At 35.2% G+C, this 19,115-nt stretch overlaps 2 protein-coding genes across 2 annotated transcripts in view; both read left to right on the forward strand.

The window, feature by feature from the left end:
- LOC131689725 (protein O-mannosyl-transferase TMTC1-like) overlaps positions 1 to 19,115 on the forward strand; it is a 739,528-nt gene that overhangs the window by 287,623 nt on the left and 432,790 nt on the right. The gene's annotated exons all lie outside the window — the stretch shown is intronic.
- LOC131689728 (uncharacterized) lies at positions 1,538 to 3,478 on the forward strand. Its single transcript, XM_058975017.1, has 2 exons — positions 1,538 to 3,023; positions 3,085 to 3,478. The coding sequence occupies exon 1, from the start codon at positions 1,707 to 1,709 to the stop codon at positions 2,865 to 2,867; it is 1,161 nt and encodes a 386-aa protein (XP_058831000.1). The 5' UTR covers positions 1,538 to 1,706; the 3' UTR covers positions 2,868 to 3,023; positions 3,085 to 3,478.

Consider the following 19,115-nt stretch of genomic DNA (forward strand, 5'->3'; position numbering starts at 1 on the left):
GATAAACTACTTGGTAACTAAATGAAAGTACTTTTGTTATATACTGGAAAAATAAGAGCGCCCCAAGACTGCTCTCTACCTATTCAGTTGCTGTGAAGATAGTCAGATTCTGCAATCTATCTTTGAATCCCGCGCAGTTGTTTTCGATTTCTATATGTTATTAACAATTCAATTAAAATATAACAATAATAATTAGAAAACCTATTACAAACGTAATGTTTGGTGTGTTTTACGAATATAATGCGTCATATGCGGATTCTAAACAGCACCAAGCAGGTTTATAGGCTTTCTCTGTAAGGAAAACAAAACCTATCAAAATACAACTTTTCCATTCATTTTTTAATCGTTCATAAAGAAACAAGCCAAAAATTAATTCGTTTGGAAAGCCTTATATATATATATATATATATATATATATATATATATATATATATATATATATATATATATATATATATATATATATATATATATATATATATATATATATATATATATATATATATATATATATATATATATATATATATATATATATATATATATATATATATATATATATATATATATATATATATATATATATATATATTATATATATTGAGGTTTAGCGTCTAGCGTAGTACAATGTCTAATTTGCAAAAACCCACTTGTGAACATGAATAAATATTAATAGGGTGGGTGCTCCTATAGTTGAGGTGTACCAATAGTTGCAGTAGTGGGTTATGCGCTTAACTAAAGTACCAACCATCAACAAATATTCTTTTATCGATTCATCGCACTAAAATTATGCGACAATAAAACTGTTATCCTTGAAATTTGCTCAAATAACTATTAAAAAAAAAGATCTTCTTTGAATTTTGAGCTCGCTTGCACCTATTGTTGATATAGTGTACCTATAGTTCCAAGTCCCATAAGAAATCAATGGGATTTGCAACAATAGGACCCGAAATTAGCGATTGCACCGCTATTGGTACAGGTGTTCCAACAGTGGTACAAGCGATTTTGAATACACAAATTGGTTATTAAACAATCTTTATATTTTTCTTATTATGCGAGTTTCGGCAAAGCAGTCAATAAAACAGCAAAAACGATTTGTTGTTTCAATGTCCGACAGTTTCGGTGAATGTATTTCACCTTTTTCAAGGATTCTGTAATTTTTAGTATTTCCGTTACAAATATGTCCGTTTGTCTGTGAATGAATACTTACAGAAACTATACGTTTTGTTGTTGTGTATGTTTGTATGTCCAACATTGGTTGTCTATAGTGTGTAATTTGTAATGGCGTCCGATAGTGACTATTTTTAGGAATAACGATTTTATAAAAATTATTGGCTGTACATCTGTTTGCTTACTTACATCATGTGTAACAATATTTATGCGACTCACTGTTAACAGAATGAAAAAGCTTGCTCGCTATAATTCTACAAAGCTTGATTTTCTGTGCACTAGTTAGAGCGAATATTTTTTGGTTTGTGTCTCTCCTTTTCCGTCTACTATTTTTGACATGTTCATTTATGTATGTGTGTGAGTGTGTGGTGTCATAGTCGTATTTTGACAGTTATTGTCGTATATGCTACGTTTGTTTTGGTTTTTGAGACACAAACATAAATCTGGACTTATTTCTAGAAATTGTAGAGTTTTGCATCGACTCAAGCTACTTCAAATACGACAACAAACATTACCTACAGATTTTTGGAACAGCGATGGGAAACCCACTCTCGCCAGCATTAGCCGACTTGATTATGGAAACACTACTAGATACAGTAACCAGAACTCTCAATTGCAAACCAGCCTTCATTAAAAAATTCGTCGACGACCTACTTCTAGCCATACCAATGGATCAACTAAACCATGTTCTACAAACATTCAATAGTTACAACGAGCACATCCAGTTCACTTATGAAACTGAAGTAGATAAGAAAATACCCTTTTTGGACTTACTACTAATTCGAACAGACACCCAAACCATCAAAAGTGAATGGTACATAAAACCCATTGCTAGTGGCAGATTCTTGGACTACTACTCGTTCCACCCGCTTCATCAAAAACTAAATATGGCCCAAAACTTCATTCAAAAAGTCACCCACTTGTCCACCAATCTACAGGCTAATGAAAAATCACAAATAATACACCAACAGCTGAGTTTAAACAATTATCCAAGAAACCTACGAAACCGACTAATCAACCGAATGCACGAACGGAACCACAGCAACATACTCATCCCACCAGCAAATGAAGAAACCCTGCAATATACTTACCGATCTATAGCATACATACCTCACCTGTCGAACAAAATCGACAAGCACCTGAAAAACGATTACAAAAACATACGACTAGCACATCACAACACGAGAACAGTTAGACACTTATTCACAAAGCTAAAGGATCCAGTACCTGACGATCAACAAAACAACATAATATACAGCATTCCATGCGAATCCTGTCCAGCATGTTACATAGGTATGACGACTAACAAATTAAAAACTAGGATCTACGGACATCAAACACACTACAATGCACTGGATAAATACAAACAACTAGGACTCACCGCCACCGACCCAGAAATCGTAGCACTTAAGGAAAAAACTGCCTTGTTAGAACACAGCATCGCCCAGGATCATAGATTCGACCTAAAAAACACAAAAATTATAGACAAACACAACAAAAAACATGCACTACCGTTCATCGAAGTTTGCCACATCATCACCAATGAAAATAGTATCAACAGACGTACAGACACTGAAGGCTTAAACACAATCTATGCTGGAATTATACATTCTCTCAAAAACCAAAACAAACGTAGCATATACGACAATAACTGTCAAAATACGACTATGACACCACACACTCACACACATACATAAATGAACATGTCAAAAATAGTAGACGGAAAAGGAGAGACACAAACCAAAAAATATTCGCTCTAACTAGTGCACAGAAAATCAAGCTTTGTAGAATTATAGCGAGCAAGCTTTTTCATTCTGTTAACAGTGAGTCGCATAAATATTGTTACACATGATGTAAGTAAGCAAACAGATGTACAGCCAATAATTTTTATAAAATCGTTATTCCTAAAAATAGTCACTATCGGACGCCATTACAAATTACACACTATAGACAACCAATGTTGGACATACAAACATACACAACAACAAAACGTATAGTTTCTGTAAGTATTCATTCACAGACAAACGGACATATTTGTAACGGAAATACTAAAAATTACAGAATCCTTGAAAAAGGTGAAATACATTCACCGAAACTGTCGGACATTGAAACAACAAATCGTTTTTGCTGTTTTATTGACTGCTTTGCCGAAACTCGCATAATAAGTATATACCCACAGTCGTTAAACATTCACCTAGTTTATATTTTTCCTATTTTCGTTTAATGTATTAACATTGTCCATAGGTCTATTCATCGATTTTTTAGCAAAAGTTTTCCGCAAAAGCGCGTTTTTCTCTAAGAGATTTGCCTTGACTACGATTTCTGTATAACAGCTCATTTGAAAATATAAAAAATCCTTGAAATTTGCATTGTAATTTTTTTTATTTTTGCGAACGGGAACGATTTTTCCAAAAAAGCCATTATTTTTCTATTATCACTGAAATTTTTTTTTTTAAGAAATTCATAACATTGCTATGAAAACTTTGACGAAAAAATGGAATCATTCAAGTACACGACAGTTAATTTACAAACAATTAAAAAAAATTTGACATCGGTTGAAAATATTTTCGGCAATCGTAGTCACAGCAAAGATGTTTTTGGAAAAACATGATTTCGAGATAATCACGTGCAAAGTTTCTAGTATATCCGTTGTGTGTCCGATGCGGTATCCGGGTACCTTTTTAAGTTTCAATTAATTAAATTTCTATGTTTTATCCATAGCTGGAAATTGAAATTTTGTGACATCTTAGAACTTCACTAAGTCAAGCTTTTGGGTTAATAATATTGTTGATATAGTAAGGGTGGGAGTGAGGATGGGCTCCTGAATTTTTTTACTACGTAACAGGCCGACGTGGGTACCCGGGTACCCACAAAACTAAAATGCCCATAACTAAGGTAATATCCAACCGATTTCGATATTTTTGGCCGTTTTGGATTCAGGAACTCATCCACTTTTGGCTTGGTAAAAATGAATTGGGTTACTTCATTCGATTCCCGGGAATCCGGGTTTCCGGAAGCAGGTTCCAATGCTGGGGTACTATTTGCGAACTTCAATGGAATATTAGCAATATGGGTATCAAAATTCTTGGAATTGCATCAGTAGGCTTATCTCGTGGTTTTGGAACCATTTGGTGATTTGATCCCGGAACGGACATTCCGGAGCAGGTTCCCGTGGGGCCGTGAGTGGCCATTCCATTCCAATTCCATTTTTCAAATTGCCATAGCTTCCCGTAACAATAAAAAACAGACTTCCGAGAAAATTTGAAGAGCTTTGATACTCTTATTGCTAGGACATTATTAAAATTTACAAAGCATATCCTAGTACCGGAACATTACTCCGGAAAATCCGGATTACCAAAAACCAGATCCATTATTCCAGTTCTATTGTACAGAATCAAAAAGTAGACGAGTTCCTGAATCCAAAACATCTAAAAGTGTCCAAATCGGTTAAAGGAAGCCATAGTTATGAGCATTTCAATTTGTGGTACCCGGGTACCCTCGTTGGCCTGTTAAAGGTGTTTTTTTTGTTGGACACATAACTGATATACCTGGGACCTCATTAGGGAATAGTGAAATATGCTATAATGTTGGTTCTACTGCTTGGATCTTTATAACAATTTGGGAAAACAGTCTTAAGAACTTATACTGCCGCTCTACGTATAATTGTCTCATGTGTATTGGAAATTTCATTGCACATGGAGTAGTTTTGCATATAATGTTAAGAAAGATAAAAGAATAATTATTTTTTCGATTTTTGGATCTACACATGTATCCCTTTAATTAAAGTGAGCATCTGTAGTCATTTTGGGTATATTCGAAATATTTGAACGAAATGTATCCATTGCACTTGCTGCAAAACCGAAAGCAACTAAATTTTTAATCCTGTGCAAATACGTAAATGTAGTGAGAAGCCTTGGGGTGTCTTGATTTTTCTAGCATGTAGAGTATTTTTGGTAATGTGTTTTAGCTAACGAATGGTTTGTTCGTTTTTGCACGTTGCTATTCTCGTTCGTTGGCGCGTACATCGCCTTCCTCGTTCGCGCCAAATATCGAGAACACTCTTAGTAGTCCATGCTCTTCGTGCATCCACACTCGCGTGTGCTCTTCAACGCATTTCTCGCATGCGAGATAACAAAGCACACGAGACTGCGAGAAAAGCTTCCTGGATATGCTCTACATACTAGATGAAAGCTTGGGTTTCTCGCGAGTATTCCCGCTCGAGATTTTGCTTCACCCGGGCGCGAACGATGAAGAGCGGTAGACATGCTATTCGTACACGCTCGCGAACGAACGGACTTGGTCTGCTTCTCGGTCGTTTCGCAACACAACATAACAATACTATAAATACAAGAGCTTGTAAGTTAACGTATTATTTATTTAATAGTTAGTTTTTGAAAATATAATCTGGATTTGACTAATCTTTTCTCTATTACCAATTCTGTGATATTGTAGCATGATAGACGTCGTGAAATTGTGCGTGGGTGCACGGGGGCGAAAGAATAGAGCAAGAGGGGGACGAAGATTAAATTTAGGGGAACGAAAATTGAAACACATCTTGATTTAGAATATTGTTATTTTTTCGTTAATTTTATGTTTTAAATACCTTTTATACAGGATTATTGGATATTATATGATACGTGATGAGAATGATAAAATAAAATTAGTTAGAGCAATTCAAAATTGTTAAAATTTAAAGTTTTTCCGCAAACAGATGTTTTAGGGGGGCGAATTATAGTACATTTACCCTATTCTGGTTGCAGTTGAAAACTGGAAAAATCCACCCAGCGACAATCGGTTTTTCTCCTGTTTAGTGCTAATCCATGATATCGGAAGTAGTGCGCAGGATAGCGCATCATTGTACGAAAACAGCACACTACTTCCGAAGTGATTCCATTGTTTAGAACCAGAGAAAATACGATTGTTGCTGGTTGGATTTTCCAGAACCAGAATATCTGACTATAGCGACAATGACTCCATGTTCTAACTCTATTGAAGCTCCTTTGACGTTGACGGTTTGACGAATGGTGATCGTAAATATTATAAAGACTTTCGTATATACCAGCGAACAATTCGTTTGCCTAATGAAGCCATTTCGTAATAAGCCAACGAAAGTCGTTTCATGGCTTTCACGAAAAACTCGTAGTAAAAAATAAAAGTGTTCCAATAGATGTACGAAAAATTCGTATATTTTACGAAAATTTTCTGTACGAAACTAATTTCTAGCGATTTACGAATATATTCTATCAGTGCAAAGAAAACTTCACACTGGACCGTCTTCGCTCAGTAAGAAACTCTATTTAGTGACGATTTCTCGCATAATCTACAGGAAATGGCAACTGCCACAATAATATACTTTATCGAATTAATCGTTACATGCTAACCACAAATTTGGAAATTTCAAAAAAGCAAAAGAAAATAGATTTCGTGTACTGTTGTGGTTTCTGTTCGACTAGGAACGGTTAGTCCCAACATTTCTTCTTGAAGGAACTTATAATGATTGGCTTAAACGACCATAAGCTAAATTATGGGACATGTGCTCCTTGCAAGAACTAAATCTTACATGAACACTTGCAGCTAAGCAGCACTCTCCGATCAATGCAAGTTCCCTCAAATTTATGGAGAAAGTTTGCAAACTTGAACCAAGAGCTGAAATAGTTTTTTTTTGTCTCTTTCAAATATCCCAATATTGAGTAGGTCAATTAGAATTGTCAACGGAGAAGTCTGTCAAATATTACTATGTAACGAAATGTCTGGTAAAGTTTATTGAATTCGAAATGTTTGAATTTAACTCAAATTTGGTTTACCAGAGAAGATTCATTCAAGAATACATTAATTATCTTCGAAATCAAGCGAGGAAATGAAAAAGAAGTCATAGGTATGTTTTTGGAAATGCTATTTCTGCATGCAAAATCACCCATCTTGGAAAAGAGTATTAATATCGTACAAGTTTGGTTCACACTTATCTATCTTCTTATTTCAAAGACATCAATGGTGCCCTATATTAGGTGGAATTTGTAAATATACTTTCCAGCTAAAAGGCGAGACTTTTCCAGCACTCAAATTTCTCTGAATACACTCTTAAACTAAATACAACTATTGGCAAATAAAATAAGTGCATGGAAATTGATTTACAAACCTCTAGGCCTCCTGTTAATCTAACTTAGACATAGCTTCCACAAAATCTTAATTAACTTTTCCGAATGATTTCAGGTCGATTTTCAGTTATTAACAAAGTACAAAGTAGACAATTAAATTATCCATCAGATTCTCACTTTTAGTGTAGTTCGAATGTCTAAAGCACCATCTAGCGGCAGATATGTGAACTAGTTCTAATATAAAATCTATGTTTTCACGAAAAAAACTTCAAAGAAAAAGTTCTAGACCACCGACGGATTATTTTGAAATTGATTGCAAATGAAAGGGGATAGTCCATTCTTTCATATCCTGAAGTTTTAGAGATGCTGAATTGTTTTGCTTAAAATTGTTCTACCAAACACACCGTGCTGATAAATCTCCTGACTCTCGAAATTTGATCTGTGTTGCAAAAGCTAACTCATCAGAGGAATGTTTGGATCGCAGATTGATATTTCGATGCGCTTCACTTTGTCAGAGCTTTCCAAAAAGGGCATTATTTTACTTAATATATATTCGGGTAGTCTGAACGAACTGTTGAAGTAATCTATTTTAGAACAATAGAATCACTTCAATGGTATCTAAGCCATTCTTTCAGTTTCACTTGCAACGTATGGTATATCATTGCCTAGCAGATTGCATATAATTTTTTACTATGATCGCCTTTGGTTGTATCCAACACTGAAACAGCTGACGTTTCCCAATTTCGACTACACAAAAAAAGAAAATTTTACTGAATATCATATAGATACATCAGGGTATTTGCAACATTAAGATGTTATGTTCCTTTGTTTTAAAATTTTTCCCTAATTACGTAACAGATGAACGCCTGATCAGAATGAGTTTTTATATTCGTGTAACGCCTCCCATGAGCACCAAGCATCGGAGTGTCGCCCAAAAAACTTATATACTTACAGTTTCATTCGTATGATACGAACGGATACTATCAGATACTTAAGAATTTTGTAGAGGTTTACGATAGTTTCAAAATAACAATATTTCATTTGAATATTTTTGCAACTTTTTGAGACAACTGGCTATACCGTTTGATAGTATGAATCATAAAAATAGTTGTAACTCTCTCCAAAAAACATAATAATGTCTTAAAATATTCAACAAAGTTGTGTATTTTCTTAATATATAAAACATTTCCGAACACATATTTGTAGATAAATAAATACGACAATAGTTATCATGAAAAAAAAACGATTTTTAGGGGCGTCCTCATGAAAACACCGCTTAACATTGGAACAACTGTAGTTAGAGACTCGTTGCTCACGAATTATTTTCTAAAAATAAAATTCTCTACAACTATGACGAAGACTAAAACTGTCTATCTGCTACCAGTAAAAAGTTTTTTTTTCAGAAATGTCTTTACACCGTATTTTGGAACATGGCTACTTCAGAAAATCCACCTGGATAACTCCAACAACTTCTCCGAAGTCACCAAAACACAAAACCTTATGGTTTTCCAGCTAAATAATTAAAGCCATTTTGACCACTGTGAAATGATATGAATTTTGGCGTCTGAGCTTAATTTGACAATTATCACAATATGAAAGGGGTGGACTTTTAGAATTCAAAAATGAGTGATGTTTTCCAAAGCCCTAAAATACATTCATGCTGCGTGCAGAAGAGATTAAAAACTTCCACTAAATTTTCAGATTTATCAGGTGGAAAAATGGGATATTGGCGCGTCGTACGCTTGTTGCATATAGTGTGTGCTGTCACACTGCAGTCGTTGGCTCATCCTTGATCGACAGCATGTTTGTGTTCTCAAATGTGAACTTTGAATTTTCGACCGGCTTGACCGATGTACATTACGTGGCAGTCTTTGCGGGGTATTTGGAAGATTTCCGATGTTTGATCGTTTGGAGCCTTATCGTTACGGTTACACAAGAGATCTTTTAGCGTGTTACCACTTTTGTATACGACTTGGTAACAATGGTGTTTTGGAGCCATTTGAACAGAGTTAGCGATTTTGAGGTAAAACAGGCAAGCAGATTCTTGGTTCCTGTTTTTATCCGGTCCTAAGGTGGTCGCATTCTCTATCCGGTCCCAACGTTGTCGAGAGCTTTTCCTTTCGTGTTTTCTTAGTATTTTGCTCACCAATTCCTCTTCATAACCCCATTCAATTTAGCAGTTTTGTATATTTTATCCCTCTCGAAAGTACATTGATTAAACGGGTGGGGCGGAAAGCTGCTTGTTTTTAAGCGTCGAAATAGTTAGTGTCGGAAGTTATGTATAGGTCTGTTGTTGTCGGTTTACGGTAAATTTAAGTGTGTTGTTTTCTGGTAATCATTGTATTCCCTGAAGTTTGAAAACGATCTTTGAATGGATGCAATTTGGCGCACCTTTTCTTGTAATGCAATTTGATTCCGTACACCCTTTACTAGCCAGAGATTGGTTAACCGATCTCTTATATTTTTACACGTATCAGCTTCAATCTTATTAGCTAAGAATGTTATTTCATTACCTGCAGTTAGCAAATCAGTGTCATAATCTTTATTGCAGCTTTCGCTTTTTAATACAGTCAAATTTTTCTTGAGAAAATTAGATTCAAATTAATATGATTTTTTCACACGTCGGATCCTTTTGAGAAGGGTAGACTCTCTTGGGTCTATTAAATGAACATATTGCAAAAATTCAGTATACCTCCCAGTCCAACTCCACCTTTCCACATCCAACCGACAGCCGCATCATTCTCATTTTGTTCCATTACAAAGACATTTTCTTTTCCTGGTACCGTTTTTTGCAGAAATTGCTATCATCTCGAACACATTTATTATCGTATAAATTTTCATAATAATATGCGCGTTTTTTTGCTCTTTTTTCTTCAAATTCTCCCTGTCAGTTCGCCGAACCGCCTTTCCGCTCCCGGAGACTTTTTAGCTTTACATTTTTATTGCAATAAAAGCTGGTTGGAAAAAGGTTACTACCAAAGCAAGATACCATCCCGGGATCGAACTGGGACAGATATACGAAAACGGTGGCCCCGCAGCATGACTTTTGGGCTTGTTAAATCTCACCATTACACACCAGCGGGTTTCCCAGGTCAGCGCCGGATGGACACACACACGCTGTCTATTGGGGGAGATCAACCCAATTGAAGCAGAATTGTGATTTCAGCACGGCTCAGTGCTTAGTTTCGGGCAACAAGCAACAACCAGGATCGCCTTTGATGGGTTCGTTATTAGTGCGAGGGTTCGATGGTGCTTGAAAAAGGAATGGATTCGAATGGAAATGTCAATTAAAGAAACGGTTCACTGCACAGTCGGAATGGTTGAGTTGCCATTCTCACTAGGACACTTGGGTGGTCGAAATAATTGGCAAAAACGATAATGGAGCTAATTGCTTCTATACATTATCGACTGCAAAACCGCATCTGCGGTATGACGATGGAGAGAAGAATATCACTAAATCAATATACATACTATCGCACAGTATAGTACATACTGGCTCTCATAGTTCAATGAAAAGAGGACAATTAGGGTACAAGTGGCAAATGTCGGCTTTTGATAAAATGGATAATGAAGATGAAGACACAGATTCGTTTATTGTTGATACCTACCGCAAAACGCTCAGCAGCCGAATCTACCACCTGAATAAACGAATATTGAAAATGCAACGGAGCCGGCTGCTACGCACCATAACTTCTCATTGCAACCCCACCTTTGTGGGTGACTAGGTTGACCATCCCATCCTAGTTAACTGGCAGGCGGTGGCTGAGCACTTGAAGGCTACCTGCTCTCGAACCAGTCTGCTTTATCTCACTTTTCCAGACGACGATATTTATTCAAATGTGTACAAAAGCAATAAAGAGATAATTCTTCCAGATCGTTGCCAAAATAAAGGAACATTTTTCCGGTAATGGGGAAATTTATGAGTTTGAAGATAACCTTCCTGCCCGGACTGCATGTGTCTTTTTTGTAGTATCAATTTTTTTTTGCTCAAATGCTTGTTTCGCTCCGAATTCGGATCGTCACGGTACGAGCGAACGGTAGCCGCAAAACGAAGCAGATCTTCCGGACTTGCTCTTTTCGTAGGTACCAACGATGGTAATGCTGATGACGGTGCTGTGTTATGACCGTGTATTTGCCGCAGTAGGAGGAACAGAAGTGTTTTCCAATTCTGTTTTGATTTTTTGTTGTCTGGAGTCCATTCTCTTGCTATCATCTCATGATGGGACTAGTGTCGCGAAGCAAGCGATGGTTCTTTATCTCGTTTAATTTGAAAGGTGCATCTATTGCCAAAAAGGATCATCGATTCAAACGAACACGTCCAAAAGTAGGTTAGGAAATGAGCCAGTCGATATATGAACCTGCTGGAAGTTGAAAGTATTGTACTGCATCATGTGTGTCTCACTGCTAAAACCATGATTGGAATGAATTTGTTTTGATGTTTTGCGGTTAACATCAATATTCAATACAACACTGTTAAAGTAACAAAACCACCTTTAGACCGCATATTTTCGGAAAGTTGGAGAAAAACGATGAAAAATGGCTGGTTCGGTACGTCCCTAGTATGTCAGGAGCGGTTTTTACGAGCATGTATAGATTTTTTGTATTATTAATTATAAAAAATTGCCACCCAGTCGAATGGAAAAAGTGAGAGCAATCAGTATTTAAAAAATCACTTCAATCAGCATGTACCGATAAAACGATGATTTATCGAACCTTCAGTTTAAAATTTCTTTTCCAGCATGATTTTTGGCTCTTGAAGAGTGGAAGCTGGCTACTAGAATTCAAATAAGTAAATCTGCCTTTCTTTGAATTCATTTTCACTTCTGACTTTGATAGGTTTGTGCAGTATGTAGGCACCTATTATGGATACGCTAGGCTTCATAGCAGGTCTGTCCACAGAAACGTACTTCGGCAATGCGATTAGTAAAAATTGTAGCTACATGATCTCACGGTGTGTTATCCCACTCAGTAATAATACGTATAGTTAAAATCATCCCATCTATTTCAAGCACAACAATCCAATTGAAATATGAAATATTAGTGGCTAAAGTACGCATTCACAGTCGTACTGATTTTTCATCCAATAAGTCCAGTCCTTTATTTTATTACAATTCTCGTCAAGGCACGATAAAAATTGAAAAACCTATCCTTACACAATTAAGAGCGCCACCAATTTCATGACCTTTCAAACATAAATCACATGTTGGGCATCGTTTACATACAACTCTCAACCACGCACGAGAAACAAAAGCCAAAAACTAGAATTGAAAATCTAGGAGCTATAATACCAAACAGGGAACTCCAATGTCATAGTGTCATGTGATTCGTGCTATGGTTAACCCTCCGGCACTAGCGCCAAATTTTGTAACACGAGCACTTGCGCGTTGTACTTTGTGCAACACAGATAGTCTTTATATATTATAAAGTATACTACATGAAAGACTAATCAAAAGAAAACTTTGAAATTTCAAAGGAGCGATTTTACTGTGTAGTGGGCAAAAACATGTAAGAAATTGTGTATTAAAAGGCTGAAATTTATTTTCTATTTCATACTTAACTATGATTATTTCATGGATTACTTAAAAAATTCTTAAGTGTTTTTATGATCGGAGCTCACGAAAAATAGGTATTGATTCGTATTCTACTGAAAACTTCGAAACTTTGCAATATGTTTATAAGTTTCTAAAAACAGAATTATTTTTTTGTTCGAGCTTTGCTGTTAAAATAGAATCAGTAGCCCAATTACAATTTTCTTTCTTTTCTGGATGATACGTGATTTCTATTTCTACATATTTTAATCCAGCGTAGCCGCTAAATGAGTACAGAAGAATCTATTAGAAAAAAGAAGAAAACAACATTCTTTTAGAGTGTTCAATTGATTGTATAGGACTCGAGAAACGATTTCTTAAAATCTCCACAAATCAAGAAAGAATTTAAAAATCCAAAAAGAAAACAATCCACTAATTTTCCGTGTTCACTTGGAAAATAATATTCAAATACGAGAATCCGAATGGTTTCTTTTTTCATTTTAACTTTCTCAATTTGAAGCTTTTCCAATTTTCGTCGGAGAAACTCTATGTTTTTCATATAATCTAGAGTTCCTATTGATTTCTATTGTTTTCTTTTTTCTATTGTTTCATGTTTCCATTTTCTGTATTGTTATTGTTTCTTTTTCCATTTCATCCAGTTTTTTATTCTTTCCTTTTGTGCCTTTCTCATATAGAAAGGTTATGCAATCACTCTGAAAATCGTCAACCTAATCCCCGCAGTGTCATATGCCATTCGACTCAGTTCGTCAAGATCAGAAAAATGTGTATGTGTGTATGTGCGTATGTGTTAAAAAATGTTACTTATTTTTCTCAGAGATGGCTGGACCGATTTGCCCAAACTTAGTCTCTAGTGAAAGGTACAATCTTCCGATCGGCTGCTATTAAATTTTATGTCGATCTGAATTCCGGTTCCGGAGTTACGGGTTTAAGAGTGCGACCACACAAAAATTTTCCATATAAACTAGGAAAAATTTTAAATATAATTTTATTTTTGATGCCAGATGTCTTTAAGGTGTATGAAACGTCGAGATATGATGCAAACTCTAAATTTTTTTTTGGCGAAATATCACTTTTTTGGATTTTGGCATATTTTCGCTTATCTCATATAGAAAGGTTATGCGATCACTCTAAAAATCGTCAACCTAATCTCGGCCAATTTTTTGTTTACTGGCATAAGGTTTCTGGATTTTGACAGGGGAGTAGTTATGGGTGTGCGGAGAGTGGTTACCCCCCCCCCCCACCTCCCCACCGCTGTTCGCACCCCCCTTTAAACCCTCCTTTAAACCCCCATTAAATCACCCCTCAGACCTGCACTCCATCCAGCCCTCGTACCCCTACCCCCCTCTCAACCCCATCATATTTTAACCACCACTATATCACAAGGCATACAAAATTAGGCTGGGGACACCCACCCTCGCATGACAAAATTAGTTAGCAGGAAGATAACATTGAACTATTGCTGATTAGGCTAATTAACCCATTCATGCCCATGTTGTTTGTGGACAACAACGTTTTTAAACAGCTATAACTTTTGATTGAAGCAAGATTTGCTCACAAAAACAAGTAAGGCTAATGAATGTGACTAGTGCCTTTCATTTGAGTAATAACAGTTACAAGGATCAGCTCTAGAAGCGAAGTTATTGCAATTAGTCTGACTCGATTCCGACGGAGCAGTGCTGCCAGGGACAGTTTACGTTGACAACGGAAAATAATTTTTTCATACATCTTCGTTATGGTGCAATATTATTGAAAACTGATAAAACTTATCAATTTATACTGTCTTTGGCTACGTTTTCCATGCAATTGGACTATTTCAAATATTCTTGAAGAATTGTATTGAGAATTGGAAGGTAAAAATTGAGCAGCTTCTAGCACTGTAAGGGATGCACCTATCTTTTTGAAAATAGACGTTTCGTATTTCTTGATCTCACCGTTTTCAAGTAAAACTAGTTTTGAGACCATACATGCACTAGAAAAAAGTTGGGCATGAAAAGGTTAAGTATGATATTTTTTGTTTCAAGTGTTTCACCGTTGACACGTTGCTCGACAAGTTCGTGGCTGGCGAACCATTGTGTACTAAGAATGTAATAGACATTTCCACAATTATATTGAACATAACCAGCCACCGAGTCATAGTTTGGATAAATAAGAAAAGCACAATTGCACCACTAGGTGTATTAAAACAAGTTTTTTTTATTCTCATTAATTTTTTTCTATTTTAACCATTTTTATATATTTTTAAAAATCGTTCCTTTTTTCTATTCGTCCCATTTTCTTCAATTCGTTTTATCTTTTCATATAATATTATAACATTTTTTTTTTTCATTTTATCTATCGTTTTATTTGTTTTTCCCATCCGTTTGCTCAATTGATTTAATTAAATTTATTTCACTAAACCTTTATTTCCTATTATTTTGTTTCGTATTATTTTTCACATTTTTCTACAAACCAATTTTTGCATTTTCTCTATCCTCCCTTTTTCTATATTTCTCCGTTTATCAGTTTTAAAATTATGCTTTTTTAAACATTCTCTCAATTCTCTTTATTGTTATATTCCATTACCTTTGGCATTTTCCTTTTTACCCATTTAATAATTCGAATTTCATATATTTAAAAATATTTCCCATTATTGTATTTTGATCTTTTTATGTTTTGTGCATGTTTTTAGTTTTCCATTTCATCAAATTCTAAATTTTGGCCATTTTTACCGTGTTCGTATTTATTTATTATTTGGGGGGGGGGTGTTATGCAGATTTCAGCGTAAAAAAATCAGTTTGTCAATTTTTTCAGAAAGTTGGGAGAAGCGAATTGATCGAAACTTTTGTATATTAAAATTCATCATTTCAATAACATCCTGTAATTTTTTCATGCAAAAATATCTACAAGCAATTCAGTGGCGATGTTTTTTGCGGAGCGTGTCTGGAAACATGATTTGCGGTGTTCACTGCCATTCAAAAACTACTTGACCGATTTATTTCAAACTTTGCATACACATTCTATGTTAAAGAAAATCTAACCCCTAGGTTGAGTTTTTGGGATAATTTTTAAGGGTTTTTTTGCTAATAAAATGGCGGAATTACTATTTTTCTTGAGAAATTCTGCCGTTTTATGAAAAATTATCGCGAAAACTCAACGTAGTGGTTAGGTCTTTTTAACATAAAATGCGTATGCAAAGTTTGAAATAAATCGGTCAAGTAGTTTTTGAATGGCAGTGAACAGCGCAAATCGTGTTTTTCCAGACACGTTCCACAAAAAGTATCGCCACCGAATTTCTTGTAGATATTTTTGCATGAAAAAATTACAGGATGCTATTGAAATGATGAAGTTTAATGTACAAAAGTTGCGATAAATTCGCTGCACCCAACTATCTAAAACAATTGACAAAAAAGCTGATTTTTTTACGCTAGAACCCTTACCCCAGCCTTAACCAATTTATTTGTTTTTTTATTTATTTATTTCTTAATATTCTTTTCCTTTACCGTTTCTTTTAGCATTTTCATTTTGACCCATTTTATTCATTTTTATTTCACATGCTTTCTATTATTTCACTTTTATCTGTTCTTGGGCTATTTCCACCTGTTTCTGTTTTCTAATTTCTTTTTTTCAGTCTATTCCGTCCAATTTTTCTCATTTATTTCTATTTATCTTTTTCAATTGGTCCTCTTTTATTCTAAATTAGCTCTTTAAAAAAATATTTTGTCCATTGCTAGATTTTTGAAAGCTATTTCATTTTTATCTATTTATTCCATTCTTGTGCTTAATCATTTCTTGTATTTTGAATCCTCTTTAACATTTTTCCTAACTTCGTGTTTCTATTCTTTTGATTGCTTATTTTCTTACCAATTTTTACACTTAAAACATTTGTATGCCATTTCTACATCTAACTCACTGGATCTATTGTGTTCGTTTCTATATTTGTTTACTTTTTTGTAGACGCGTTTTTATTTATTTTTTTTTGTATTATTATTTCTTTATTTTGCCACTTTTCCTGTATTCCATGCTTGTGAGATTTATTTTTCATTTTGCAGTTCACCAATTTTTCATTATTTTAACCATCATATATTTTTTTCAATTTCTTGAAATTTTGTCTTCTTTCCTTTTTTATTTCCTTCGTTTAATTTAATTGTTTCAATTATTCAATCTGTTTCATTTTGCTATTTCTTAAAAAAAATTACACGCTTTTAAATTTTTGCTTTTCCATTATCTTAATTTTTTCCATTTTCTGTTGACTATCCGCTTCGTATTTTTTTCGAAATTGGTTTGGTTTTTGATTATTTGCATAATATCTTTTTTCCATTATTTTAAGGTGTATTTTTCAGTTTTTTGTTTAGTCCCACTTTATCTATTTATTTTTTTTACCTCATTTGTTATTTTTTAAATTTCTATTATTTTACTCTATTGAATATTCCTTTTTAAATTTTTATATTTAAATTTTGGTGCCATTATTGCAATTTGTACGAGGTTTTAAAGAAGGACTCGCAAAAATTACTCGAGTCGGCAAAATTTTGCTAGCGTATCGCTTGAATTCAAACACACAGAGATAGCGAACTCAATAAAAGATTCGAAATCAACCGTCATCAGCGAATGCAAACCGGTAGGGAAGAGTAGTCGATATTCTCAAGTATATGATACTGCGGAAGTTCACACAGAAATATCTGATTTGGTTGGCTTTCTGTACCTGTCGTTTAAAAAGCGACATTTTCATTCCAGCCGATACCGTTAACAACCAGGGAATTTACGTGAAAGAGTGCATGAAAATGCGTCTACTACTTTTCATGAAGCAACACGAGTTTAGCATGCTATTTTGGCCGAATTTGGAATCCTTCCATTACGGAAAAAAATGTAGTGGTACGCTGCCAACATCGTTCAGGTGGCGCCTAGGGACAAGAACTCTCGCAACACATTAGAATTTGGCAAAATATAGGAATATTAGTCCATTGTCAAGCGAAACCTGAAGACGACCTAAAACTGTTTAAGAAAACTAGCTTTGGTGATTGAAGTGGACGAGGGGGCTTTAAAGACTTTGATGGCAGTAGTTCAATGAAGCTCTATTCAAAATTTAGAATTTTCAGAAAAAAATGATATTTTTCAGACACATTAATGTAGAAACATTTTACTACTGACCAAACGGAAAATAGCAGCGACGAAATACTTGCTTATTGAATAACAGGCGTTCAATAAACAATGAGAATTTTTTCAGTCATGTAGTTAAAAAAACAAAACAAAAATTTCAACGAATTCAGTTTTTTTTTTATTAAAAACAATGTTTATTCTTCAAAAAATCGACAATGAATATTGGAGAAGGGGCCCTGGTCAGCCATACAACGCAACTTAGTCGCGATGCTCTTACAAGAGCGCTGGACGGCCCTGTTGTCCATCTTCCGGATACAATTCCGGATCCTGGTGGTCAACTGCTTTGTATTCGTGGCCCGTCAATTATTTTTATACACTAGTTCACTGAGGGAACCGAAAAAATCCTCAATGGGGCGGCACTGAGGTAAGTTGGTAAGGTCCCTTTCTTTTGGCGCGTACGGTATCTTTTTCTTCTCAAGATACTCCAGCGTCTTCTTGGTATAATGGGAAGACGCCTTGTTCGGCCAGAAGACGTACTTTTCATCCGCATGATGTTCCTTTAAGAACGACAGTAGAATTTTCTCAAGGCACTCCTCCTGGTACACTTGTTGATTGATGTTCAGACCGATCGTCTTGAACCACGGCTTTGAAATCTAAGTAATTCTGGCCACAGATGCGTGCAGTGGACCAAACCAGTTGCGTTTGATTTCTAATCAAATTATATAACTTTTCATCAATAAATTATAATCGGAATCATACGGTGGCTAATTAAGAGTCTCTGGAAATCGCTTTTTGCCTAATACCGGAATGCTTCGTGTACTCAAACCCCCATAACTCTGGCCACAGATGCGTGTAGTGAATCAACCCGGTTGCATTTTATTTATAATCTAATTCTACAACTTTTAATATATAAATTATGATAGGAATCCCGCGGATTACGGATAGTTTCATTCATTACGATTGCCATTCAAAATCATCGCTCAATGGAACAAGGCGTCCTTGAAAAAGCCAACTCTGTGCCTCACTAGATCTGCGCATGACAAACTCGATTCGATGACCACCCCGTAGATCTCAACTTTATGAGCGGGCATGTAGACGCAGTAGTGCTGCAAAAAAGACATGCAGCCAGCAACGTCATTTACTTGCTTTAGCCAGAATAACACAATTCTGAGCTGGCGATCTGTCAAGATGTCTGTCATGGCTGGATATTTCTGCGTCAGTTTGATTG

This window comes from Topomyia yanbarensis, chromosome 3 (assembly GCF_030247195.1).
Source record: "Topomyia yanbarensis strain Yona2022 chromosome 3, ASM3024719v1, whole genome shotgun sequence".
Taxonomy (NCBI): domain Eukaryota; kingdom Metazoa; phylum Arthropoda; class Insecta; order Diptera; family Culicidae; genus Topomyia; species Topomyia yanbarensis.

Excerpts from the sequence above, each read along its gene's own strand:
- LOC131689728 (XM_058975017.1), top strand. The coding sequence starts at position 1,707 with ATGGGAAACCCACTCTCGCCAGCATTAGCCGACTTGATTATGGAAACA.